We start from the raw sequence: 27,859 nt of genomic DNA on the forward strand, positions 1-27,859 counted from the left end.
TAAATGGTCTTCCTTGGAACTGTATATCTTTTGTTGGAAACACGTCATCCTATTACTGCGAATAGCAAAGATATTAAGGCGTCTTGCCCGGCGTGGGGGACCTCGAATTGCCAGGCATCGATCAATGCAGTATTTCCGAACACAGTACTTGAAATTAATTTGCATACACAGGGGTATCTAGGAAATGTACTACTTTGAAAGTGGAATATTCCGATACTGATCAGACCTCGGCGGAAAATTTTGAACGATGTTTCGATGGAAAGCTTGATTAACCTACCCTTTGAAGCCACTCAACCTACTTCGGTATTACTTGTAAAGTGCAAAATGTCATTCTGATTAATTATCCAACCCTCGATGGTCAGAACGAATTAGAGGACTTTGCGGTTAGGAGATTTATAATTAAATTTACGATTTATACTAGAACTTCGTTTCAATTAAAATTTTCTTAAATATAATAAGCAATACACCGCTAAAAAAAAATATTTTCTCACTCTAAGTAATGCAAATAAACACGGTGTGACAGGAGAAGTCTAGACAGACACTCGACCCTTGGGAATTAGTTCTAAAAGCGGAGTTTATTTTGGAGGGATTCTTCTGAACGGTTATCCAAGTTCTCTAAGAATTTCTCGAATATACCCGGGATCATAAATCGGACGTCGTCGATGTCTTCGTATTTTTTGATACGGGGGATATTTTATACTCGGGGACACGTTTCGAAGAAGTACGGTTGTAACGCGAACACGACGGTGTGAAATATAGGGGTGGCTCAGCGAAAATTTCTCACCGTGAAAACGTTGCGTTGGTCGAACTGCATGATTTATCAGGAAGCGGCCAACTGCGGACAGTAACTAACGCGGTCCTGGTCCCGCGATCGTGGACGAATTTATTGCAAATCTGACGTCCTACCGCCCGGAGGGCATTTCTCTTGTTTGTGAAAAATCGTCGCGTCGTTTAACAACACTCTGCCCGACGAGTGCTGTGAATTACCAACGCTTTGTTTTGAATCAATAACCGTGAACAGCCACTTGAATTCCCCTCTGGGAAAAATATTTTTTTAATCCTTGCGCTCCCTATTCATTCGTGACTTAATTCTCATAACGAAGATAATCCGGTTTGCGGGAAACCCGGGGCAATTTCATTTCGAAACGAAAATAATAAATAACTGCTCGAAGCAATAATTACCTGAAATTTCGTCTCGTTATTTGAAATAATAGAGACTCTAAATACTATGGAGCTGCTTCGTTGTTTTCCCGTTTACCTCCGTTTCATTTTAATATCGTTCTCCCAGGACTCAGTATTTTATGATCTACTCCCTCGAACTCCTCACTTTGTATATTTGATCGTCGATACATTCCTTCTCTTTATAGATGGAAATATCTTTTATTGCTATTCATATTCGAGCCGTCTGACCACACACTGTCCCATCCTTCCTGCCCGATTGCGTACTTGCATATTCTGCTTTAGCTACGTCCGACCAGACACGTCATATTCCACTGGCAGTCGGTTCGCCGCTATATCATAGAATCGCATCCGCGATGAATTCGGAGTATTCCAATTTATAGCGCGTGCATTCAATTTCGATGATAAATAACGGAGAGGCAGGATAGTCGCGTCCATATTTCGCGAGAAAAAAATTTTGATCGTCGAGCAGGCGGTAAAATTAAAAATTCTAGTTAATTAACCTCTCAATTAATTCCGGAACTAATTCGCGATCCTCGTCCTAATTAAATAAGTTTTTCGAACAATTTTCACGTGGTACAGGTACGTCGTACGGAACTAAAAAAAATTAATTCTCAGGTTGAGGCGTCGAAGGAAATGAATTTTTCCGCGCGTTAAAAATTCCCCGAATCGCGGCGTTGGAAAAATTCCGACGCGTCGACGATATTTTCTATCGTTCCCCGGGATTCGAAACTATCCATTTCCGCCGCGTTGCACAATGGTCCGACGCAATACTCGTTCTCGAAGAGCAGAAGGAAGCGTTCTCAGAACCGCGAAACGCTGAGCGCTCCTTATCAGTTAAAGCATTTCCCAAGTATTGAATTCCACGATTCCTGAGCGAGCGTCGATAGCACTTAGCCGGCGTCGTTATAGCGCCCGTTTCCAAGTTGGAAACGATACGTGCGACGCCAAGTACCGGGAGCCTTCCGTTCCTAACGAAATCGATGTCGTTTCGTTACTGCGCGGAACCATTAGCATCTTCTCCCCGGTTTTTATCTCTCGTCGGCTACAGGTGGGGGACCGAAGAAATAGGTTATTATTTTTGCGCGACGCCCACGCCAATTGCCTGGCAACAGGCCGGCAAAAACGTGGGATTTTGCAACCGATTGCGTCGGGGAACTCGCGGGCCGGACAAACGTACCGAAGGTTTCGATGAAAAGCACATAGTCGAGGGAATATTTCAGCTGGATCGAGATAGCGAAAAAGGGTCTCGAGAGGGATGATCGATAGGGGTAAACTGGTCGATCGGCAGTGACCCAGTTACGTCCGACACAAAATTTCACGACGTCGAATATATTTTTCGCCGTGCACTCGGCCACGGTTACACGAAATTCCGTAGCACCCTCTAATTACAAAACAGTTTGCCAGCTGACCGAATGCACGCGCGTCTCCGTGTTAGTGGCCTGGTCCACGAGTTAGTGGCTTCACCCGATTTTCGTTGCCCGTAGTCCGAAATCTCTGTTTTGCGTTTTAATTTTCCAGAAAGGTATCGGTCCGATCGTCTAATATACGTTCTACTTATACGATCATACGAGATATCCTTTATTTGTCTGACCATGTGTTTGGATTTTCTACTTGCCAGGCCATACATTTGAAATTTCTACTTGTCTGACCATACGTACTCTCTTCTACTTACCTAAAACGGAGTCTGCAACGATTGTACTTCCTTCCAAATGTAGATACAGAGGCACGTTTTTAATTGTCTAATCATTTTCGTGTGTTGCTTCACGGAAATATATTTTTACGTGGTCGTTATGGAGATTTGTTGACCGATCTGACCGTCGTATGCAATAACGTATTGGTTCCAGGTGCGTTCGAGGTCGTTGACCCAGCTGGACGCTCTGGGCAACAGCATGCTGGACACGGGGGAACACCATCTGGGGGGTGGACCCTCGCAACAGCAACCCCATCATCTTCACCACCATTACCAACCTCAACAAATACAGCACCACCCCCAAAGCGTCGAGAGTAATCCTCGGTTTCTTGTACCTAGTGCAGCGTCTACCGAGGGTACACACCAGAACCGCACCAGACACAAGCTGTCTCGGTCTCAGGTTAGTAGAGGACCCGGTTAATTAACGGAATAAATAATCGAGAAATTTTTAATTCCACGGTTTTAGGGAATGGAAGGAGACGCGTTCCATGTTTGAGTTACGAAGTTTGACTCGAGGAATAATGTTTTCTGGTACAATAGCGTCGAAAGTAAGGAAAGAACGGTCGTTCTAATTCGCGGGTAACAATTAAAAGCTGCCCCAATTTTGGTGGTGCCGTCGGCTTATGTAACCTTTACGTTCCCGCCAGTGTTGTTCTCCCGTCGGATCAATAATAGCAAACAATCCCGTGCACGCCAGACAAGAAATTAATCTCAATGTCCGACGGTAAGAGTATTTGCACTACTGACAGTAAAAGTAGACCGTCTAAATGAAACAACGGCCGAAATCGATTCGCGCTAAGTGAACTAATTAACCCAAATTGTTTCGTCTCCTCTTGTCGAACGAAATCGATTCGGAACATTGAACTAACATGGCGTACAAACGTGCCGACTAAATTCCAGCGTAGCAAACCTTCCTTTTGTATCGATGGGACAGTGAAAGATCATACTCAGACACTTTAGTCAGTTAATATTAGGCCTCAAGACTTGTTCACAATTACTAGACACTATTCGACTTGGAATTCGTAGTACTACATGCTTCAGGGATTACCTCCCCATCCACAATTATGCATTGTATATATATTTTCCCATGTATTCCTAGCAGACTTCGAAATCTATAAGTTTAATGGAAAATTATTCGTCGCTGTTTACGTTTGTCTTTCTGATAGTACCACATTGTTCTTAGCTGGGGTCTAGTCTTTCCTCCCTTCCGCAATACATTGTACTGTATATATGTACACAATTTGATTTACTCTGGAAGCTCCCAGACCGCGTAATTCTAGAATCCCATGTAGTACGTCAAGTATAATAGAATGTACGTTTTATTTGTTCCATCGTACGTAGACGTTTATCCCTGGCTGACCATACGTAGATATATACTACTTTGAATTTCCTTGACCGATCGTACACGGATGTTTCTACTTGCGTGATCTTATACCGAGGCATTTCAAGACTGATCTTTCGTTCTCCGTGCAATACAAATTAGTTCACCGGTTTGTGAAATCCACTTATCGTCGAATTCTTCGACTTTCCGAGTTAGAAACTCGATACCAACCATGTTTGACGAAGTTTGAACTGACTTTTCAACGACAAAGCAGAGTTCAACGAAGGCCGGGGTGCTGGTTCCGTCCATAGCCGAACGAATTCTCGTCCCAGGAGTTACACCGTGCTGAACTGACCCGACAACTCACGGAGTGGCCAGGTGTTTGTAGACGATTGGCCGTTTAGCAATTCAAATCGCAGTTTCCAGGGATGCGTCCGCGGAACGGCGGACACGTTGCCCAGCCGTTTCCGGACGTGATGTAAATGAGACAATAAAATGTCCGTCAAGGCATTCGTCGTGGCGCACGTAATACCGGCGATTACGAGCCATTTACGTCCACGTCGGGTTTCGTTTTATTCCATCGGAATTAATTGTCCGGACTAACAGCCCCGCCCAGGAACACTGGCTCCTTAATTTTTTTTCGTGTTCCTCGGGGATGGGGGGTTGGGGCGTGACTTGAGTTCATTTATTGCCATGGAAACTACCCTCGTTGCTCTCAATTTTCGCCTCCCTTCTCGGTCGAGTTTCTGTCCTTGTTTTTACGAAACCTCGACTTTTGGAAGATTGTTTCCAAGTATTCCTCGAGTTCACTAATCTCTGTCGGGTTATACGAAGTGACCTGCTTAAAGGAGAACGCTCTCACACCTCTGTTATTTTGAATAATTCAAAGAAGCAAGACAACAGACTCCACTAAGAATTAATACAGTATATTAAAAAAATATTTCTCGTATTGGAACAGCTTGTTAAACAAATGGCAAAGAACTCGGGTATATCGATCGTGCTTGCTTTTCGAAGACGACGACCCCCTTGGAAGTGAATAAAAATTTGGTGTTTCTCTTTGAAGAAGTCATGGAAATTTCTTTTATCGTAACTTTCCGGCGCTTGGTGTCGCAGGAGAATGGAAAACTTCATTTCTACGAACTTTTGGTGCGCCCCCACGACGGCCCCGACGCCTCGACTTGATTCGAATAATACGAACACGCTGTCCTCGAATTGGCAACAATATGCCCGTCGCAAAACACGTTACCCGGGATAAAGAGATCTTTCATTTCGCCGTGCGCGGGAAAGAAATCCGGGCGAAATGTTTTTCCACGCCTCGATAAAGCCTTGGAGGGATCGGGGCGCGAGTCCTCACGGCTTTGCGCGACGCCGATGGCTTTCTTTCGTTTCTCGTTTTCCGTGCAGACAGGAAAATCCTTCTACCTTTCCATTTTCTCGTCTCTTGATCGTAACAAATCCTCAAACCGTTTCAAATTGTCACGGGTATCTTATTTTCGATTACCATTCTGCGCTTCGAACGAATCAGACGCTTGGCTCTGCACACTCAAGGTCACTCGAAGGTCACGAAGCTTTAATTCGTCTCAACGCCAAATAATATACTTGCTCCAGTTTATGCGAACGAAGAAACTTTAATTTTCAAAAAGTAACGATCTGGAAATCATAATATTTAAAGTAGAATTATTAAAAAAAAAAAAAAGGCAACGAGTCCCTTCGCGTTAAAGTAAAATTCCGGCTAATCGAATCAGTCCGTAGCAATTTTTTTCTTCTACCAAGGAAATCTGCCAGCTGCTAAATGCAGCAGATTCACTTCCTCCCCCCTCGCGCTCGAAATTGGAAATACAATTACAAGACGATGTTCTCTGCTTCTTAGATATTATGGTGCGCGACAGCCGAGAGCATGGTCCATCCACTTCCTCGTTATTAAGTATCGCGAAATCTCATCAAAGAAAGTGCCCGGAGTTGTCGCGCGAGCGAACACAAGGGTCGCAAGATATTATGCGAATGCTAATGCCGGTGCCCGTTTATGGATAGTCCTTTTCGAAAGTCGGTTAACTCTACGGGAATTGAAACGTTTAAGTCGCTCGTTCGACGTCGTTTCGCTTGATAGTTTCGAAAGACTTTGCTGCCGAAGAGATATCGACGTCGTAAAGATCTCCATTCTGATTCCTTTCTCTAAATTATGGATGTATTAAAGTCCTTAGCGTGTAAAAGATACAGTAAATCATTTCTAGATTTAAGATTCGTCCATTGGGAAAAGCTTAAATATATTTTAGTTGAAATTTTATTTTATCGTGGTGTTCGCGTTGAAACGTTTCGCCCGTTATACGAGCGTCGCGTACGTTTCGTAGATGGGAATAAAATGGAGTACAGAGCAACGAGACAGGCATTTCGACTCCATCGACTGACAATTTCCTATTATTGGCGCCATTATCGTTCACCCTTCAAGTGCCGATATCATCGCCTCGCATCGATCGCGCCATTAGCTGTAGAATTTCGACGGAAACTTTGATTGGGAATAACAGGCGCGTTTGTAGCTTCGTCACGGACGCGTATTTATTTTTATGGGCGAGGTCGAATCCGACGGGGGACCCCCCTTGGGAAACGACGAAACGTCCCTTAGTCCTGGACAAATCGATATCGCGCAAACGGTTCGCTTGTCAGCTCGCGATTATCGATTCGTTGAATTTAAGTTTCGAATGTGTCCTAGGACACGCCATTACTCGTGCCAGGTTTCATTAACGACGCGTCCACCGCGTCAAGTTGGCCGGACATCCACAAACAATTACAGAAATTACTCGCAAGAATTTTCTACGATTCGATTAGCAACAAACATGGACGTTATCGAATCGTGTATCATTTATTTCTTGCCATTAAACGTGATTATATGCTTTGTCCACCGCTAATAAATTTATGAGCTTGAACAACAAACAAGTTCGTTTTGTTCGTATACGGAAAGATCTAATAACAAATATAGAACAATTATTGCCGACGTTTTATCTCCGCGAGTCAGTTTGGCCAACTGGTCGAGCGTACTGAATGCAATCCCGTCTTAAGGTATATTGGAAAACGGTAGGGGGGTTAAAAAAGAAAAGGTTTTGGATTGAGTGTATGTTAGACCAACTTCCCGATCCGTTCCTGAAAGAGAAAAGATATTCGTACATATGGTAAAAGGATTCTTGATAAGGATCACCTGATAAGATGAAAACGAACCCGACAATCTCGAGCTGAAAACCTTCAAGGGATGAGGGTATGTAACCCTTTGGTCCTTCTTAGTCTGAAACTACTCCTCAGACTACGACCATTGCTATAGCACGGATAATGAAAGAATAGCCCCATGTTAAGGTGAATATGGTTCTGACTATAATATCCCACTACTAGTCTCATTTTTAATATTAAATTAAATCTGATATAGTCATCTATATTCTACTTATTCCCAGTACCACGTTTCCCTTCACCTGGAACTTTTCTTTATTGCACTCTGCAATACTAAATCAAGATATTTGTAAATACATACAAAAGGTAAACGAATATTATTTACGTAAATAAATAAATTTATTTTCAAGTTTTAATCAAGCATACATATATTAGATCTGGGTTAGGTACGTAGATCCATACAATATTCAACGAACAATTAAGAGAATTCCAGCTCGCGAAAAATTCTCTGCTCTGAATGGGATTATTAACTGCAGAAACAATTGCTGAAATCCTACCGGGGTGCAATTAAAGTGAATATTGAACGTTTCGTCGTGTACTCCATCGTTACTCGTTAGAAAACAGTTGCTGGAATGTTGGAAACGATGTATAAAAAAAAGAAGAAAAAACGGTTTATCGCCATTCCGCAAGTACTGTTCATTCGAGAAGTAGTGAAAGATATTGAAAATGAATATTTATATAACTGTGTCTGCCCCAGTAAATTTATTCGAATAAATTGCGTGAAATTCCATCACCCACCGTATATTCTATAGTAACGAGTTGACAGTGAATGGAACGACTTTATTAAATTAATTTGGTTACGCAAGCGGCGTCACATTTTATCCGATAAACCAGTTCATCGTTTCGTAAATATAGTAAATTTAAATTCCCATCACTAAATAAAATTAATTTCCATAGTAACGCTGATTTTTTTTATTCCAATATTTTCTTAATACTTTTCGTGGTTATATGGTTCCCGTTGAGAACCACTGCATTACAATAAAAGAATTATTTTTGTGTTCACTGGTCCATGCATTTCTAACCGTCACGATTGTTTGAAGTTGTGCGCGAATTAATTACGCGAGCAGAAATGGTGTCGTTCGCAAGCTGACTTTGTATGGCGCCGTTCTACTTGCTTGGCTACAGCCAGGTCTATTCTACTTGGCTGGACACTCGCACCCTTATTCTACTTGTCGTACCATCTACGGTAGATTTCACTGGTTAATAGGGAGAGATATTCGCCACGATTGTTCCCGTGAGCGCAATAATTGAATAATAAGTGTGTTTCGGTCGTTTTACTTTCTTCGAAAACTGGCTCCAATTTCCTATTATTTTTTTTATTAGCATATTTATAACTGTGCTTACTAAATTGCATCATAACCTCGATTGTACGAGTTTATCGTAGGTAAAAATATTCGTTTGTTTATTTTAGATGTAATTGAAAAATCAAAGCCACTGTTTTTCCAACGTAAGTATTCATTCTTATAGTAATATTCGTAATAGTTTCGCTTTGTGGCTGAGAGTTAAAAAAGGAAATACCATTTAAAGACGATGGAAAAATACGAGCGGTAATAAAAAGAGGGGACTGTAAAAATGAAGTGACAGTCAAAAGGTCGTTACGAACGAACGCGATCCATTCTTCTCGCGCTACGTGACCGGTCCGCAAATAAAAGTTCTTTCGTATTTTACTGCCTGCCACTGTCAGTGACTGTAGAAACCTCGTTTGACACTCGGTGTTCTCGCAAAATGTGGCATTTTCGTGGTAATTATGCGCCCGACCCTTTATCGAACGCGAACCACTCTTTATACTTGGCACCAACCGACATAAAAGAAGTCGGCGATAAGTTATTCTTCTCATCGGAAATGGAAATACGAGAGAACTTTTTATTTGTGTACTTATCATAATACATCCTTAGAAAATAGGGTATACTTCAAAAGGAGGCACTGTATATTGAATAAATTAAGGAAATCCCTTTGACTTAGGGCCCCAAACATTTGTGCAAACATGCAGTCCAGTACTACTATTATAATCACAAATTGGGCCCTATATCTCATACTACTGTAATCCAAAATTTGACATTACAATGCTCCCATAGAGGGCCTCAAATCTCAGACTGTCGTAGCTCCATATTGGGACCCACAAGCCACTCTGCTATATTCCAAATCCCCATTATTATGGACATGCGTGCGATCAGAATTTGGGCCTTAATTCTCCACTGTCCTGCGTGTAGCGGTTCCAGTGGTTCGAAGTTGAACTTTTGCTAATTGCTGCAAACTGTGTTGCAGGTTTCCAGTAGCGAGTATTTCAGCATCAGCTTCGACCTGACCGACGACGCCGGATCCTTGGACAGGGACGAATTTCTGCCAGCTGCAAAAGGGACTTGCCTGGCGTAAGTGTACCTAATTTCCTCGTAATTTCCCCGAACTTCTCGCGTTTATTTCCGACGAAACTCGGCTTCCTCCGCCGTTGTCCTTTCGGAACAGTTGTCACGGGGAGCCAAACTGTCGCACTCGACGCGTGTCACGGGTCGAAATGAAATTTCGAACGATTTACGCTCATGTAAATAGCAGCCGCGGGCGGCAATTTGGCGGAATTCCGCCGCAAGGGAGATTAAAGGCGCGAATTTACCATCGGCCTTGAGACGCGAACACGCTCGAGCGAACCCTTTGAGAACCAGTCCCACTGGCGTTGCCTAATAATTGCTGATAAATAACGAGCAATACACGCCGGGATCAAGCAGAGTTCCCAACGTAATCTTATCAAACTTACTCGCACTTTACGAGTCCCTGTAAAGAGACTGTACGTGTATAGTCGCGTCAGATGCAGACTCGTGTATTTTCGCGCCAGGGATTCGTAGTTTCTGCGCGTGGCTTGTACAAGATACTTCGCGCTAAATCTGTTCCCTTTATACCTCTCTAACCTTGTGGTACAAAATCAGGGGTGCATCTGAGTCGTCGCTTTTTTTGTTTTTACATAGGCAAAAGAAACACGAACCGTCCAAGTTAGCAATTCCTCTTAATTGTTTGTGCGCGGAGTTGCGTACGAAAGGCAACAACTCTTCGATCGTTAATGCCACAGGCAGTGACATAGAATTATAGAATATTATCTAGTCGCAACAGTAAGCTTTCACTGGATGGGAAACGCGTGCTTTATTCCCAGTAGTTTAGCTCAATAATTCACATGTGCAGGTAATCAATCTGTCGCGGTGCGTTATAAACTTGCACGAGGGATTACCGATACTATACAGGGTGTTTGGTCACCCCTGGGAAAAATTTTAATGAAAGATTCTGGAGGCCAAAATAAGACGCAAATCAAGGATACTGATTTGTTGATTGAGGCTTCGTTAAAAAGTTATAGAAACAATTCCAGCCACACAGTATATTTTTGGTAAAGAATTTTTTTCTCGAAGGTGCATAGGATTTCGGGGATATGTGTATGATTGTAATGATTGTAATTAGTCCTTCCAACCAAATATAATTTTTTTAAAACGATTTGAAATTTTTTAATTTAATTTTTTAATAACTTTTTAACGAAGCCTCAATCAATATTATTTTGGTCCCTAGAATCACCCATTAACGATTCTTTTGTTAAATGTAACTCCTACGTCGATGTCCATCGAATCGTTCCATTATTGATAGTAAACACAAACAACAAAAATAGTAACAATAGTGTTAAGACTCTGTCATAGTGCTTGGTTGGAACTTAAATCCTACCCTCTGGTAATCCTAAATTAAGTCCTCAGTTTCTCACTGTGACAATCCTATATTGGGCCCAAGATTCCATCCCTATCATAGCCACGTCACAAAGTTTTAGTCCCATGTTGGCTTCAAATATTCACTGCTGTAAGTCCCCATCTCGTAATGGCGTAAAGTGTACTATTGAAGATTCGTGTTCCAAATTTGTATAGAGATTGTTTGTTACAGGGAGGCACTGAACACAGCTTGTGAAAGACGCGGCATAGATCTGTCGCGCATCGAAGTGCACGATGGTTTGTCGACGCCATTACCGATTCTGACAACAGACACAGCGAGCCTTGGTGGAAAACATCTGAGAATAACAGGTACCCTCGTTAATAATTCAAATCACTTTATCTCTCCGCAAGACCTATCGAGCCGTATTCTTAAATAACTACTAACAGCAATTTAGGCCGGAAATTGGGTCGTTTTGGTGAACATCGGACAACTCCAAACAACTTGAAACAACCCCAAAAACGTGGGCACGCCGCGTGAGACTTATATCAGACTCGTTATCGTAAAAGTTCGCTCATTAACTCGCGAAACATTTGCATTCTCGCCTTCGGGAACTACGGATCTCGGCGAGTATGGAACCATCGAAACTCGGAGGCAACATTTAACCGGGGAACAGCACGAACTGGCCATAATTCATGCAAAACTGATAATAGATATGATCACGGCAGCCGTTTAGAGCAAAACTAGCGTAATCGACTGCCGTTGTGCACGCAATAATCATCCGAAACCGAAATTGATGAATTAAACGATCCGAACGAGGCACCGTTTAATCGTGCCACCCAGTACCGACGCTTGTACACGGCTCGTGTAATTATGTTAGCTTGTAAACGCTGGACTTCACGGTCCGGTTGGAGATTAACGGCCGCGAAAGGAAATTGAACTCGATACGACATCAACGGGGACGCGCGTCCGACGCCTTTTGATCGATCCTGTTGCCAGCCGTAAGTACACCGACCGCGTCTAACTGTGGACGAGTAATAAATGTACACACGGGTCGTTACGGCAATAAACGGATTGCTCGAGGGAGCGTGGCTTTGATCGAACCCGCTCTGTCGCGACGGCTGACTATAATCGACTCGTACTACTTTAAGTACATCTCGCCAAACGGGACCTACGTACGTCTATGCAGATTGCAAACGAGCCATTGATAGAAATCTCAAGCCCATGCTGATCAAACTCGATACCAACGCGCACCAAAGCAACCTCAAACCAGTCCAAACTTGACCCAATCCCTATCAGATCTAACTTCGTACGGAATTGAGCTCGTCTCGATCAAACTTAATCAAACCAAATCAAACGCACACCTAATAAACGCAAATCCATTTTAGACGAATGATTCTTACTAGAGAATAGAAATTAAGTCAAACCTGATCCGATCTAGTCGCTAAATCTAGTTGCTAAATGTACAAGCTACTTTGAATCTTGAACGTCGAACTCATGGCGTTGTTGCGGCTGACCACGCCAACGTCATACTACTTGAAATTCACTGCAAATTCATTAGAAGTCGTGTTTTCGGCTTCTATTGGCGAAATTCGGTTCAAACGGCGAGCTTACTCCTTGTTTATCTTCCCAAAGCTGTTGACGATTTCGGGGCTGATTTACGATAGCGAATATTGGTAGTATCGAACTGTTTGAATAGGGGCGATTTGTACTGTTTGAAATGTGCGACATTAACGCGGAGACAAATCAGACTTGTCGGATACCAGGCTAATATTTTATAGATGTACGTGATGGAGAAAACGGGGTCATGTAAATGCGATACTTACGATGTTACATAAAACACGTGACTTATCGAGGAAAGTAATGCTTCCTTAGTAAAAGCATAAAACACCGATACGAATCTTCAAGCGCGAACTCTCGCGTTATCACTACGTCCAACTTTATAACCTGCATAACTACTTAAAGGATCTACCTTGTTTGGAGTCTCGGAAATTATAAATAATCTCTCATCAATTTTTAAGAAAATTTAATTACGGTACGAGTCTTAGTCAATTTACATTTAGCTTGGAGCTTTATTAGTCTCGCGAAATTTGTTATATCGACCTTTTCGACGAATTCTCGAAGCTCCATAGATCTTTATCAACAACTATAAAAAGCTCTATATTTCATCCAGCGAAAGGATTACGGTCGAATAAAAAAGAATGGTCGACCGCGAGCTGCAGCGGCACGCGAAGAGTCGCAATCCTCTGTAGCAGTGTTTCTCGACTTTTCTTGGCATGTGTATCCCTTTCTCAATTTATTTATAACCTCTTACAGTTCGTCATTCTCATTAATCAGTAAAAGTAATAGCACACTATTCATTCGTAACGTGTAATATTGTGGATAAATATGCAAAAAAATGCATCGAGGGTCGACGTGGCTGTACGTTGAGAATCCCTGATCTATAAAATCGCGAAAAGCTGCGACTTGGGCCGTTCGTTAATTCGAATCGTGGCCTTGGAAAACAGGAATAAAAAGTAAAAACAAAGTGGTAGGATGTCACGGTGGCTCGCCTACGCGTACCCTTTTCGTTCCAACGTCACAGATACGATCTTATTAAATATCTAAAAGGTAAACAGATGCTTGTCATCGAGTAACAAGGTACAGTTAACCTGATTAATAAAAGGGCGCCTATACAAGAAAATTGGCCCTTCGAATAACGTAATTATCGATGGAAACTCGTCGCGAGTTTGCATACCTATACATGGCTGGATAATAATAGATGGATGCTCTTAGGTGGCATTAGAAAAATTATAACATTTAAGTTTAAATTCGCAGAAACTTGAAATTCAAAAAACAGCAACGTTGCTCGCCAGATAAGGCTAATTGAAAGTTAATTAAAAGTGTTTGTACGTTTTGGAAATACCAACCAACGACGGATCTTGTACAGTCTATGGACAAAGACTGCGAATTAAGGCCAACGGTGGATCAAAGAAGTATCAAAAGCATCCTCTGTTCCTCGCAATCAAGTCCCGCCACAATTCCGTCGTTTGTGCAATCCGTAATTGCGTTGGATGCTGGATATGATTGAAACTACCACGAAACAAAATTAACCCGTGGTCCACATGCAGCCCAGAAGATGTCCGTGTAACTGGAAACCCATGATTTTCCGTATCGTTTCCCGAATCGACCGTTTTCAATGGAGTTTCGTCGCAGTAAGGTTGCTACGTTGCAGAAACCACGAATGGAATAACACGTTCCAATCGAATTCTGAGTGCCCAACTACTATATCGAACCCTGCTCTCAATTTATCAGAATTCGAGGAAGGTTTCAGTAGTGCCTTGCGTACGTTTAAATAGGCCTCCTTATATTATTACTGAGAATCTCGTAGTCTGCACTTTTTATAAGAACATAAAGAGTAACTGCACAAAATTTTATCCGGATTAGACAAAAACTGTAAGATTTATAGGGCAATCACAAACACACAGATTTTGAATGCAATAGTAAGTTTGAAAAATGTTTCGGTTTTATTCGAGTCAGATAGTGATAATTAATGGCGTAGAGATACTATAGATCCTCCAGATAAATTTAGGTCGATAAACCTGGCGAAATTAGTCACTTCTATAATACTACAAGATCGTAGATAAAAATCTGTGATAAGTTCCACGCTAAAATTGACACTGTTCGTGGAATTCTAAATATAAAAACGTTTTGGACACCGTTGACCTTGAGCTATGGCGTCAAAGGTACGATGCGTGAACGAAAACTCACGCAACAATTTAGCGACAATATTTCAGATGGTTATCGTCCTTAATGGCTTTCATTCGTGTCTCGTAAAAACGGTCTCTGTTTCATCTCGCCGTCAAAACAAAGAGAACTCATCAAATACTGGGAAACCTAAGGGGTCATTCACATTCGATGGATCAAAAAAGTCCATTTCTCTATACGAAGATTTTTTACAGTCCATATAAGACACTGAAAATATTCTCTAAAAATTACTGAAATTGCATATAAAAATATTCTTCAAATTGGTAACTACGTATTGTCCGTACAATAATTTATCTTTAACGACTTGTTTTATACTTTCTACGTTATTAAATTTGAGCGAGAAACGAAGATTGCAAATGAGAACACACCCTTAAGTGCGCGAAGTGAAATATGCCCATTCGTGTTCAGACCTCCGCGCGAAACTGTCACGAACATCGATAACGCTGTCTGTTTCGACGGGAATAAACCCCGTCGCCGTCGTAAAATGTGATTCCTGAAACTCCGGGCTTGTTTATCAATCACAAATATCAATCGCAACGTTTAACCGCTCAGTTCGCTGCCGTCTGTCAGTTCTCGTTCGCTGAACTTTACGGGACATTTTGCGAGTGTAGCGAAATATGTCCAAAGTTTCTCCATTACATCGTGATGGGACGAAAATAAATACGAAAAGTAACAAAAATGGGGCGAGAAGTGATTATCGGTTCTCCATTTCGTAATAATTCACGATTCGTTTCTTCCGTCTCGCCAGTGGAAGTACTTCGAAATAGAGGAGACGTTTGAGTACGAAAAATTTCTTATACGGCGTGGTTTTTATGTGTTTCAGTCAAGGACAATGAGAAACCGAACTCCAGATCAACTAGTCAGAGGGTTGGTCAAATCATATCGTTGAGGAAAGCGAGTGGGGTAAGTTTTACAACGTTGCTTAGTCGCTTGTACTCTCCCCGACGCATCGGTTTGAAGTAAAAACACTCGCTTTGATTGAAATTTCAACATTAATCCACTCCAAAGGTGAATCCAACGTCACATTATACTGAAAACCATCTCCTGGAACATATGTGGTAGGAAAGGATCAATTTTTCCAAGTCCAGCAACGTATTATTTCCCAGCAGCATCGGTCTCCAAATAAAATTTGCTCGAATCGTAAATCATATTTTCTTGAAAATTAAGCGACATCGTTCAGTCGTATCGGTTCGGTGTAACTTACAGAGAAATTACGCGGGTCACTAGCGAGCCATTAACTTTGAATTATATTAATTTAACGCATCAATAAATCCTGTCTCGATTCTCAGGGAGATTCTACTCAAGAAAGGAAACAGAAAGCATTTCTTAAAGCAGTCGATCTTCATTTTCGACGCATTCCGATCTTTCATGTTTCCATCCTTCAGAGTCACGTTCCTTTTTATTCCTTTTCAATTTCCACGGATTTTTCTCTGGCACTTTAATTAGCGCAGATGCTCACAGATATGGCACGAGCAACTTAAACGAATCGTTCACCGCGTCTTCGACTGCAATCTCCATTGAAACCGATTTTCTGAGAGACTTGATATCAGCCACACATCCCCATCCCCTTCCCCTATCCGTGGCTCATTGTGCTCCGACAAGCTGACACACATCGTGACCGTCATCCTCCCCTAATCTTCGATCGAACTTCAATAATCGCGAACAATACGTCGCTGCCGGGCCTCGTCGAACCTTGACCCTTCCGCCATCGTCGAAGACAAATTGCGAAACGATCCGTCAGGTGCAAACAATGCCGCGGAGAAACTACGATCGATACTAATCCTCCTATTAGACTGGCATCCGGATTCTAATGAGTTGCCAGGGTACGCGACGGAAACGATAAACGCGATTCCGTCGCCAATTTTCCGACAAGTACCATTTCGCTGATCTGCTAATCTCCTCCTGTGCCAGATTCCTGGCTGAAGCACTCGTTCAAGACACCTTTTATCCCAGAAGTGGTGAAGTTCTGTGTTTGAGTATACATTGGATTCAGCCGATGATTCTTTTCAATTTCAGACGACTAAAGCTAGCTTTATGTAGGGACACTTTTCATTTTACAAGTGCCAGAGCTCGACGTCTGAGCGAAATCCTTTTAATTTCTGATAACTAAAGCCTGGGTCTACGTAGAAACACCTGGAAGCAGTCCAACAGACCTTGGACTTGGCTCGGATCCTCTTCTACTTTTCACAATTATTGCCGAGTGATTAATTAGGATTTCATTTTAAAGCTATAGGCAGGAGCATAATAATACAAAGAGGAACTTCGTTGCTTTAACGAAATCCGACTTCGCGGGTGTTCTTATCTCATTCGAACGTCCTTATTTCATTTTTGGTCTTATTATTCTGCGTTGGGTTCTTCCTGGCAAGAGCGCCTTATCAAAGGATCTTTTAAAGATCCCTTTGAAGCCAACTGCCCATTGCTCGCGGATCCAGGCAGTTTATTAAACTTTTAATCCGCAGAGTTATCGGGGTCGGAGCGGTCGCTTCTTCAGCGTCTCGACAGAAGACTCGAGCGTCGATTCGGAAGTCAGTGGCAGCACGACGCTCACTTCTGGTCGGAGTTCCGCTGGGGCTGCGGGACTCAAGACCAGCAAACAGCGCTGGAGCGGCTTCTTCATGAACACGAAGGGCAATAAGCTGGACCTCCTCACTGCACAACTCGACGACTACAATAAACACGGTGTACCGAAGCTCGCGGACATTCAACTGCCCTACGAACTCGCTGTCAACGAAGATGGTAGGCACTCGTTACATATCTTCCCTCTAGATCAAGGTTGGAGGATCCCTTTTCAGCCTGAAGGTCCACTAATCGGGTTGAGCCATCTACCACTGTCATAGGGCAATTTGCTAGATGACCAAACAAGTAGAAAACGCAACCTGTTCGATGAAACCTCGTAGCAATATCAAAAACTGATCACAGACTATCGCCGCAAAGCAAATATCGATCAATTTCCCAATTTGGAAATGAAATAAATACCACACTATGGCCTAACTTGAATCATGGGCAATCAAGGGGAAGCCCTTGGAATCACCAGTGTCTTGCATACAAAATCGCCCTCTGTGCTCAAATTGAGCTGGCCCCAGAGAGAACAGTGGCGATAGCCATAATAATAGACACACAAAGAGTCCAAAGACTTTTCCCCTCGATCTAGAGGAATTAAAGGAACCCATCGCTTAACAATTATAATAAAAACACCGGTAGCTTCTGTACAACAAATTTATATTAATATCCAATAAATTATTTTACTTTATAAAACTTTTAAATATACATATTTATAACATCGATAATCGCCGGTGCAAAGTTGCTTCTCTGCTATAAAAATAGTTTACGGTCTTTTGAGTAGAGTTCAAGAGCCGTTTGTGAACACATAGTTGCGGTTTTGTGTTAACCTGGCCGTCGTTGGTTCGTTGTCCTGGCTCGTTTCGAGCTGGAAATGAAAGCAGAAATTTTCATTAATAATCTAAATTGCCTCCATCGCTTCGCGGACGGATCACGCTATTGTAAACTTCATTTCGTTGCAGCCTTGTACAACTTAGAAGACGACTGGCGCGATATTGTCTACAACTCGGACCAACTTTCGGAGAGGCAGCAGCAGCAACAGACTGCTTTGTGGGAGTTAGCTCAAACAGAAGTAGCGTACATTAAGACACTGAAGGTCGTCACAGACGTAAGAACTTCCCCCAAATATTTGCCTGCAAACGCTGGGCATTCGTTTCATCAACTTTAATTGGACCTTTCTTCCTTAAAAAAAAAATAAAATAAAATAGTAACGTTCAGAAACTAGTACGGGTGTGTCACTGCTTTTTCATGGATTCTAGCTCTTCATGGCGTGCCTCTGCAGCCTGCAGGCCTCGAATATCCTGACCGAGGTCGACAGGACCAAGCTGTTCAGCAACATCCCTGAAATCTACGCCGCCAATCGCTACTTCTTGACCGAGCATGTCCTGGCGATGGTGAACACATCGAGGTCCACTGGACAGCCGCTCGATCCTGGTCACCTTCTGCAGGGTTTCGAGACGTTCGAGCAAACGTTCGCGCCCTACACCAGATACTGTGCCGAGCAAAGCAGGTGTCAGCAGTACTGCAGGGACCGGCTGAACGATAATCAATTGTTCACGGTCTATCTGGTGGTAAGTGGGTTAAAAAGTCACCAGGAAAGGAACGATCCAATTCAGAGTTTAACCAGAACACTTGTTCACCAGTGGTGCGAGACTCAAAAGGACTGCAATCGACTGAAACTGCTCGACATATTGGTGAAGCCTATGCAGAGACTGACTAAGTACTCCCTCCTCCTGAAAGCTGTTCACAAGAACACGGAGAACGAGGAACAACGGGCAGAGTTGACGCACATGGTGAGAATCTCTTCGTTGCAAGTATCCCTAACGCATATTGTCGCAAGAAGCGAGGCTATACAGTAGAACTTCGATCATTGACCAGCCCTATCCAATGTTCGCCAACGTTTAAAGCCTTGGTACACCTAAATGTTGCAGATCAAATCTGTAGACGACTTCGTGGCGTCCGTGAACGCCGCTTTAAGGAGGAGCGAGGAGACAGCGCGGTTGGCCAGTGCAGCGTGTCGCATAGAGAGCTACGACGTGGTCGAGTCCCGGGACGAAGAATTAGAGAAACTAATTAAGAATCACAGCACGTTCGACATTACTACGGTGCCGATGCCAGGTTGCCCGAAAGACACGCTCAGAGTGCTTCTCCGCGACGGAGACTTGAAACTGAGGGACGCAGCTAGCAGCAAGGTGATTCGCGAACTAGTAAAAAACAACTATGGAGCAACTGGGCTCGAGACTTGATTTATTTCTCAGATGGAGGTGCACGTGCTGCTGCTGACGGACATGCTATTGATCTGCAAACCATCTACCAAGAAAACCTCGTCCAGCGGGCTGACTGGAACCGTCGGGGGTGGTTTGAAGATTATTAGACAGCCGTACGTGATCGATCGCATCCGCATCCACGAGCTCAAGGAACCGACCAGCTTAGGATTGATCTATCTGAATGAGTACGGGGCGGCGTCGGCTGCTCTGGTTCTCAGCGCTGGGGAATCGAAATTGGCCAAGGTCTTAGTCTTAAATTTCGAGCCGATTCCGTGGCTAGTTCTCGAGGAAACGTTAACGTGTCCTTTTGTAGTCGTGGATGGAATCCATAAGAAAGGCTCAACAACAGTTCGCGCTGATGAAGGTACCGCCGCTCGGTAATCCCTTGCATCTGGCAACGGTCAGTCGACAGCCTAGCACTTTACTAGGGGATGTTGATTTCGAGGGCGAGGAATGCGAGACGATTCTAAAAACGCCGCGAGGAAGTAGCAGGGCGTCGCGTGTCAGCAGCCTCGCCCACAGTCACAGGTGTGTCGCGATCGCTTGTATCAGTTAGTCTAGTGTCTAGAGAGGCCAGTAGTGAAAGAACACTAGAACTATCTCTAATAAAAGTCGCGAAACAACTTCCAGCGGAAGTATCGAGATGGAGGGCATGTCACCGGGAAGCAGCAGCTTCCTGCCCAGTTACAATCAAAGCAGAAACGTTAGCGTAGAGACCAGCGAACTGCCGCGCGCCTCGAGCGTCTCGTCCGAGGAAGGCGGTGAGAGTTCTGGACACAATCACAGACCCCTACAAATAAGGTAACCGCGGCACGAACATCGAACATCGAACCGGAAACACGTTGTAAATATCAATCTGACCAAACGTTTGTACATTATTCTAGTTCTAACAAATTTGATAATAGACGATATCTGCTGAGTAAGTCGCCGACGCCCAACACACTGAGCGTCCAAGTGCCGGCATATTCTAGCTTGGGCCAATCGCTACCAAACTTGACTCTAGCTACTTCGCCACAAACGTCAACCGTATCACCGACACCGCCAAACTCACTTCTAATCGTACCCCAAATAACAAAGAGCAAGGACACTTTGCTTTCACCAGGGCACCGAGGTAGCAATTACCCACGCGGGACTATATCTTCTTCCACTGTTACCCTCTAGAGGCTTGTTATGACAATAAACCACCAGCAAAAACGGCACTGTGCATGCTTGACAGAGTTGCTAGATAGGTTGAGCGCCGCGGCCGCCAAACAGAAGCGTACCACTGGTACCGATAAACGTCGATCGCCAGCAAAAGCTTCCTCTTGTCGCTGCACTCAACCTGTTAATAAATGTAGCCCCACCAATCCCAATCCTCCAAAAAAAATATTCGATGGAAACTCTACCAAGACACCTAAGATCGATAGAGATACTTTCGATAACTTTTAGCTTAAGATACCATACCTTGATATAGTAAATGATATTTAAAATGCTGTTGTGAACAAAATTGCACGGCTTCATGTTAGCAAGATGCAATTACAGTAACACGTTGGTGTTTGCTGACCTAAAATATACCATTAGGTATCTCCTATCCGCCGCCGTCACCCCCGAGAGGGGCTCTAAGAAGAGCGTTCGCGATCCCGCAATCGCGAAATCCACCTCTCGTTAAAACAAGACACATAAGCACGTCTGTGACGCAGACAATGCAGCCCACGATGAACCTGGACGCAGATGCCATCGAGGAAAGAAGAAGGAGGCTGGAACCTTCGCACAGGATGCCATCGACGAGCAGCATCGCCGAAGAAAAGGTTAACGATTTCATCTGAGATTTCAATCTTCTATTTCCGACGTTAATCTGGTAACAGGCGAGAGCTACGCCCAAACATTGAGACGCTCCAGCGACAAACGCGATAGGACGATTCAGATGCGGAGTGTTTTGTGAGACATTCTAATAGTAACCTTCCAAGCAGACCTCTGGATAAAGTTTCCTTTGCCACTGGTTCTCCGTAAAACCAGTAAAGACGAGAAATCTTTCTAATCTCTCATGGAACACCCTGCATTGCTTTTTCCTACGAGTCAATTAACTTGGTGTTGTGTTACGTCGAACCAAGACGCCGGTTTTCTATCGTTTGGTACATTTTTTTAGAAATGACAAGAGTTGGCACACAAGAGTAACCTACCGAAAAGGTAAATTGCTACGGACCACTCGCATTTGATAAGGGTGTACGTGACACACGTTGGGTTTAGAAACAAGATATTGCTTTCTGTTGTCTATATGCAAGTGCTGCACACACTTTCATGCAGGATCAGAAACGGTTACAAACGATACGAAAGGATTCAACTTGAGTAGGTGAACGTCTCGTACTCCCTGTGCCTACAATATGAATCGAGCAATTTTACAATCGGTGAGCCAAGAACGTCCTATTCACCCTGCCAATAGCGGTGAATCCTAAGATTGGAAGGAAACTCTTTACAGAAGTACTTAAATAATCTCATAAGTTCGTCAATAAGTGACAATACAGAGCTATTAAATACTCTTTCGAGCAAACCTATACCAAAGAACAAGAAGACAAAGATTAATAGTTCAATAACCCTTTGGCATCAGAAATTGCGTTGACTAAAACGAATGAATTCTGTAAGGGCTTTCTTGCCAATTTTATAGATCGTACGCCATCTTACGCACGACTCTGTTTCAGATTGGGGCCATTCGAAATCAACGTGAAGTTTGTACCATGACCGTATCATTGTAACTTATTTACTTAGCCGTGTAACTTCTAGATCTCATTTTGTAATTAATTACGTGTCTGTTGGGACAGTCGCGTTCAATATTACCCTAGTTCATTTAGAATTGTAAGCGATGAACAAAAGAAAAAACAGGCCTACATAGTGTAATTACAATTATGACTATTTATCGTGATTTAAGTTTAGATGACTATAATAGTTGGAGTTAAGATGCCTCTAGTGAAAATTTTAAACTAAAAAGCGAGTTCGTGATTTAATGATAACGCCAGAGCGCGATCGTTTAGGCGGATGGACGCACGTTAGGGAGTCACAATTTTTCGTAGAAGAAACAGTTTCGCTAATCCCTCGTACAACAAGCTTCGATAAAATGAGATTCCAAGCGTGGGTGGATACGAGAAGCGTTTTAAGCGGGAGAGAAACGTTTACTTTAAGTACAAATTCGATTTCGCAATATTTTGTTCGAGAGACTGAACTGAAGAATCGGGCCGTCGATGAACGTCACCCAACTAGAGACAACAATACGTAGAAAGAAAACAAGAGCAATGATTTTATACGAGCTCCTCATGTAAGATTTCTTTCGACCCTAAAATTTGCGCAGCTTGCATTAAGCTTAAACGTGTTAACTATCATAAAAGATATCGATTGTACGTATATGTACGATCATTCGCGATCAAGGTCAAAATATAGTACATAATTTATTAACGATTTGTATTTCTCTCCTTAATCGTACTTCTCGTTTTGACTAAAGGTAAGTACTATCTTCTAAACAATAGTACACATTCGTATAGTAAAAGTTAACAATTCTTCTATACAACATTTTATTAATAATTTTATAACACGAATAATTTTTTTTTTTTATATTATACAGGATCTCTAGCATCGACAAGATAATATTATACGTAGAAAAATTTCAAACAAAAAAGAACTCATTCAATGCTTATTCTAACTAGTTTAACCTCTAAACACTGGTTCGCTAGTTCGTATCGTAATATCAAATTCACAGTTTAAATATATGCTTAATATCAAATGATAAACTATACAAATTTTCGACAGTTCACGAATACATTTACCTATTTAAATCTACTAGACCATTCAACAATGAAGACTTTAGGACAGCGTTACCAAACCCATCATAGAAGACGGACGTTACAAGTTCTTTTAACATATTTACATACGCGGCCGATGCTTCAAATTTTTCAGACATTCGTCTACCATGTACCCTTGCCCCGTGAGGTAGAAAATATTAAAAGTTGTTAGGATACTGTACTGCACACTTACTTGACAGCTGGAGGGCGATGGGGAATCCCATATAATGGGACAACGGTGCGAGGCAAAAATCCGTCAGCAATCGTTCGCCATGTCCTGACACGTTCGAGCTTCACTGCGTTCGTCGGCTAGGGCCTCGATGATGTCCAACAAAAGCTCTCGACTCAGTTGCTTTAACCTCGGAAGTCTCGCGACCTGTACGCAGATGAGGTTATGTTCGCGATAGAAGAAACGTCTTTGATTCGGTGATAAAGCATTCCTAACGCCTGAACCTGTTGCGACATAAAATGTTAGTGTAATATGTACCTCTGTAAAATGGTGCACGATGAGATCCAACGCATACTTCTTTATATCGGCAGCTTGCATTCTATCCGCAGCTTCCAAAATTTGTATAACGTTCTCAAAGGTTACGTTCATTTCGAGATTCTGTTTGCAAAAGGTTTGCAATCGATTGTTCGTGAAACCGTAAAAAACCGGGGCAGTAAATAAATACAAAGAGTCTTCGGGTGGCATGGAGACATCTGCGTGGTAAATGTACCTCAACAAGGAGTCGAATGATTCCGAAGACGGTATCATTTCGCCTATTTGTATCTGTCAGAAATAACAAGCGTTGCATTGCAGTGTGCTCGATTACCAGGAACGGATAATACCTTAATAAATAAATTGCTTACGTTCACTGTATTGTTTTCTGGCATAAAGGAACGGAACATTCCCTCGAAGTAGCTACATCGAGCCGCAAGTATCGCTTTATGGGCCGGAATCGGCACCCCATCTAACATCAACGTTATATCGCAGAATTCTCTGCCGACGCTTTTCAAAAACGCCTCCATATCTTGCTCGAGCGTCGTTCCTGAAGTCACCGAACGAAAAATTAACCAGATATTGATTGTTTATTCGACACAACGTTCAGGAAACGCACCTGTACCGAAGTCGTACTGCTTCGAAAAGTTTCTCGCCTGTGGCATCTGACGCCTCCTAATAATTTTTACCATCAGAGGTTGGTCCAGAGTTTCGAACTCTTGGCTCATTACAATTTGATTGTAGTTGCTCCCTTTCACGACGAAACTCAAACAGAACTCCTTTATGAAGTCCAGTTTCAACTGAGCGGCGTTGTGCAATGCCTCGAGAACATTTGCGTGGCTAATGGTTGCCTTCAGATAATGGACGCAGAGTTGCTCCAAGCGTTTCATATTGAATTGCACCGCCAAACGATACACGTCCATCATAAGAAGAACGATTCGATTGCTCAGAGGATCTTCGACGCGACTGCTCGATCCATCTTCGCTCCTCTTTGTTGGATCGATGCGATCGGTGTAGATATAGTTTAAAACCATTTCGAAAGCTTCTGGCACCGCGTCCGTCAGCCTCACCTTTAAAGGTGCAACTTGATAATTCGGGTCAAAAAGCTCTCGTTAATTTATTTACCTCTAACAACGGTTGATCTTTTATCGGTACGTCGACAGTCCCAAACGTGTCTTCCAAGTGTTTGTCTCGCTTCTCTCGTGCCTGTATAATTCGAGCTCTGAGAAATTGCGATCTAGCCGCTACCATAGCTATGTGAGCGGGTATTTTCGTTTCCATGTCCCCTACTATGAACTCTACGTCGCAGAAAAGACGACCCCTCAACAATCTCCCAAAATCATCGTGCAACGTACACTTTGGGTAAGATGAGAATTGAAACCGATACGTTTCGCCTGATCGTACGTTATTATCGACCGTTCCACCGAAAATAAACATCGCCTCACCAATAACCGCCGCCGCGTGGAACAAACGACCGGATGGAACCTGACTATTCGCCGACGGCAATATAATATTCCACGTTTGCGTATCAAGATCGTAACAATGGAGATCATTGGGTAACGTGGAATCGGCCGCGCCGCCAAAGACATAAAGATGCCTGTCGAAGCTGACCATTGTGTGACCGTATCGACGTGCAGGCGGTGGCGGAGCACCGTGAAGTATGTGCTCCGTTGAAATACGCGTCCATCTAACGAGATTTACTTTGTACAACTGCGATATAACGTTAATGGTTGAAGCACTAACCTTTTTTCTCGAAAATGAAATTGAAAAAGGCTATTGGTGATCTTCGCTCCGCTCTGACCGCTGAATACGAACATGGATTCGCGGGCTACCGCGACAGGAAAATTGCAACACGTCGGCGGGCAATCCCCGGACTGAACAACTTCCTCCCAGACCCTTGGCTCCCCAGGCTGGAAGCGATTAGAAAGAAATTTATAATCTGTACTTCGTTTCAACGACGATATATCGACTTACCAACAATGATATTGTCCACATATCGTTTAATCTTACATTTCCATCATAACCTGCGAATATCCATAACTTATTGTCATATACAGCGGCTCCATGCGCGGACCTAGCTACAGGTGTTCTGCAAAGAGATATAAAATATATATTGTGTACTTGGCAACCAAAAGAACAAATGGTTAAAGGCAAATTAAGGAAATCAAGTAAATCAAACATACTTCCCAATAAATTTCCACTCTGTCCATTGGCAAGTTTGGAACCGGTACTCGATCAAGTCATTCTTATTGGTGAGGTTCGAATTGGAATGTATATCACCGGTATAACCACCAAATACAAACATAGAAGAATCATGCACAACTGCAGAATGATGATAACGTGGAGCAGGAGGAGCTCCAGCTACCAATGCACGTCCCCAGGATTTCTCTTTCACATCAAATCTCAACAAATCATTCAACATTCTTCTACCATTATCACCGCCAAAAACATATATTGCATCTTCATATGCTACAACAGTGTGTTTGCTACGCCTGTGTATAATACAATGTATGGTAAAATTTGGAGTAATACACTTACAAAACACTTTCTAATATCACATTAAATGCAAGAGGAAACAAAAGGATAAAAAGAGGATAACTTTAATTACTCATGAATGTAACTACTGTTTATAACTTAATATACAAGAATAATATTGGTGACAATGAAAAATTCTACAGGTTACTTATTATCATTTATTTACAACTTTCAATTCACAATCACAAATCAACTGTCTTCAAAACACAAAGTTACAAAATAAATAAAGAAACTGGAATATGCTGGTCACAACCAAAACACTGATGCACGTTTATTGGAATTAAAATGCTGTAACAAAATTATCGTTTGCACAAATGACATTATGAAGAATCAGGGAAAAATTGAATCTATGAGAATAGATATTATATTCTACATTGCAGAATTAATCGATCCTTATTACCTTGCACCGACGAATTCATCGCATTCTGGCATACGTTGCCAACGATGAACGGTTTCAAAAGGGCCAAAATCAAGGGTCAAACATTCTGCAGTTGCAACGTTGTCCATTTTCAATTATTTTAATGGAAACTAGTTACTTTACGAAGATCATGATTAACCTACAAGCTCGTGACTCGATCACTCCTCGGCATTTACGAATTTGTAAAACTCGTTATGCGAAAGAAAGTATTCAAAGGTCTCAAATTGTCAATTTGATACCGAAATATCAAAAAATTGATTTTCACGGTAATCAAAAACCAGGTAAACCAGTCACCGACCACAGAACTGATCAAAAACATGTGTGGTCCCATCGATCGGGTGGGGTACGATGGACTATAAAAGTAACTTCATGGAATTAAATAAAATTGTTTATTTAATGGTTTGCACACAATTATCATAGTCAATTTGCACTGACATTGTTTCTTCAATTATAATTAATACTGTACACGTACACGCATACACCGGACATAATTTACTTCTGCCATTTCAGAGGAATATGTCACGCCAACGCAATTCTTTCTTAACAATTTTCAAGTTTCGTGCAAATGAAACACTAAATAACATTATTTAAACTTTTAAGCCGACGATATAACGAACAGATTGTTATTTATTAATTAGATATCGCCCATTAGGCCCACAATGGTTTAATTCTTAAATTGATCATTTAATTACAAAGGTTTCTTTTGATAAAGACTGATAAAGACTGGCTTAAAATTAATCTTGGGTAACGATATCACAGTTGTATTCATACATAGAGTTAAGAATTAAATCCTGAGATCATGTGTTCTAAGAAAATACATATTCGTTGAAAGTTTGGTTTAAATAAAGCGCTAAAAACTTGATACGCTCCCCACTATTTTCGAGTCACTCTTACCTTGCGAAGGTCTAAGCGAAATGGAGGAGAATCTAGTTAGAGGGACTAAAAATGAAAAACAGTACACTCTAGGGAGA

The 27,859-nt window shown here is 42.4% G+C and overlaps 2 protein-coding genes across 15 annotated transcripts in view; one reads left to right on the forward strand and one right to left on the reverse strand.

Moving 5' to 3' along the window:
* The window catches only part of LOC143343937 (pleckstrin homology domain-containing family G member 5), a 95,590-nt gene extending 72,519 nt beyond the window's left edge, over positions 1 to 23,071 (forward strand). For 5 of the 11 annotated variants that reach the window (XM_076769361.1, XM_076769362.1, XM_076769352.1 and 2 more), the window contains 15 exons: positions 3,027 to 3,272; positions 9,672 to 9,775; positions 11,310 to 11,446; positions 15,646 to 15,725; positions 17,282 to 17,558; positions 18,344 to 18,489; positions 18,641 to 18,952; positions 19,025 to 19,174; positions 19,313 to 19,573; positions 19,640 to 19,891; positions 19,962 to 20,176; positions 20,261 to 20,449; positions 20,533 to 20,762; positions 21,209 to 22,032; positions 22,324 to 23,071. In XM_076769361.1, the coding sequence (XP_076625476.1) occupies positions 3,027 to 3,272; positions 9,672 to 9,775; positions 11,310 to 11,446; positions 15,646 to 15,725; positions 17,282 to 17,558; positions 18,344 to 18,489; positions 18,641 to 18,952; positions 19,025 to 19,174; positions 19,313 to 19,573; positions 19,640 to 19,891; positions 19,962 to 20,176; positions 20,261 to 20,449; positions 20,533 to 20,762; positions 21,209 to 21,453 (2,844 nt within the window). In that variant the 3' untranslated portion in view covers positions 21,454 to 22,032; positions 22,324 to 23,071. The remainder of the gene's footprint in view (positions 1 to 3,026; positions 3,273 to 9,671; positions 9,776 to 11,309; positions 11,447 to 15,645; positions 15,726 to 17,281; positions 17,559 to 18,343; positions 18,490 to 18,640; positions 18,953 to 19,024; positions 19,175 to 19,312; positions 19,574 to 19,639; positions 19,892 to 19,961; positions 20,177 to 20,260; positions 20,450 to 20,532; positions 20,763 to 21,208; positions 22,033 to 22,323) is intronic. The other 6 variants (XM_076769356.1, XM_076769359.1, XM_076769360.1 and 3 more) reach the window with 6 other exon arrangements.
* Lztr1 (Leucine zipper like transcription regulator 1) lies at positions 17,860 to 27,782 on the reverse strand. 4 transcript variants are annotated; one of them, XM_076769368.1, is made up of 10 exons: positions 26,871 to 27,782; positions 26,119 to 26,427; positions 25,910 to 26,024; positions 25,679 to 25,845; positions 25,061 to 25,622; positions 24,555 to 25,005; positions 24,307 to 24,485; positions 23,942 to 24,226; positions 23,648 to 23,830; positions 17,860 to 18,249 (listed from the first exon to the last, which is right to left on the reverse strand). In XM_076769368.1, exons 1-9 carry the CDS (start codon positions 26,975 to 26,977, stop codon positions 23,711 to 23,713), a joined length of 2,295 nt encoding a protein of 764 aa, XP_076625483.1. In that variant the 5' UTR covers positions 26,978 to 27,782; the 3' UTR covers positions 17,860 to 18,249; positions 23,648 to 23,710. The 4 variants fall into 4 exon arrangements, with proteins under 4 accessions (XP_076625483.1, XP_076625486.1, XP_076625485.1 ...); XM_076769370.1 differs by having other exon boundaries at positions 17,861 to 18,249; positions 26,119 to 26,758; positions 26,871 to 27,781; XM_076769371.1 differs by lacking the exon at positions 26,119 to 26,427 and having other exon boundaries at positions 26,871 to 27,781.
* Between the last annotated feature and the right edge of the window lie 77 nt (positions 27,783 to 27,859).

This window comes from Colletes latitarsis, chromosome 7 (assembly GCF_051014445.1).
Source record: "Colletes latitarsis isolate SP2378_abdomen chromosome 7, iyColLati1, whole genome shotgun sequence".
Classification (NCBI taxonomy): Eukaryota; Metazoa; Arthropoda; class Insecta; order Hymenoptera; family Colletidae; genus Colletes; species Colletes latitarsis.

Coding starts and splice junctions, on each gene's coding strand:
- Lztr1 (XM_076769368.1), bottom strand. CDS start 26,977: ATGGACAACGTTGCAACTGCAGAATGTTTGACCCTTGATTTTGGCCCT. Junction 25,846..25,909: donor TGTGGACAATATCATTGTTG/GTAAGTCGATAT, acceptor AATCGCTTCCAG/CCTGGGGAGCCAAGGGTCTG. Junction 23,831..23,941: donor TCGTGCACCATTTTACAGAG/GTACATATTACA, acceptor ATCTGCGTACAG/GTCGCGAGACTTCCGAGGTT.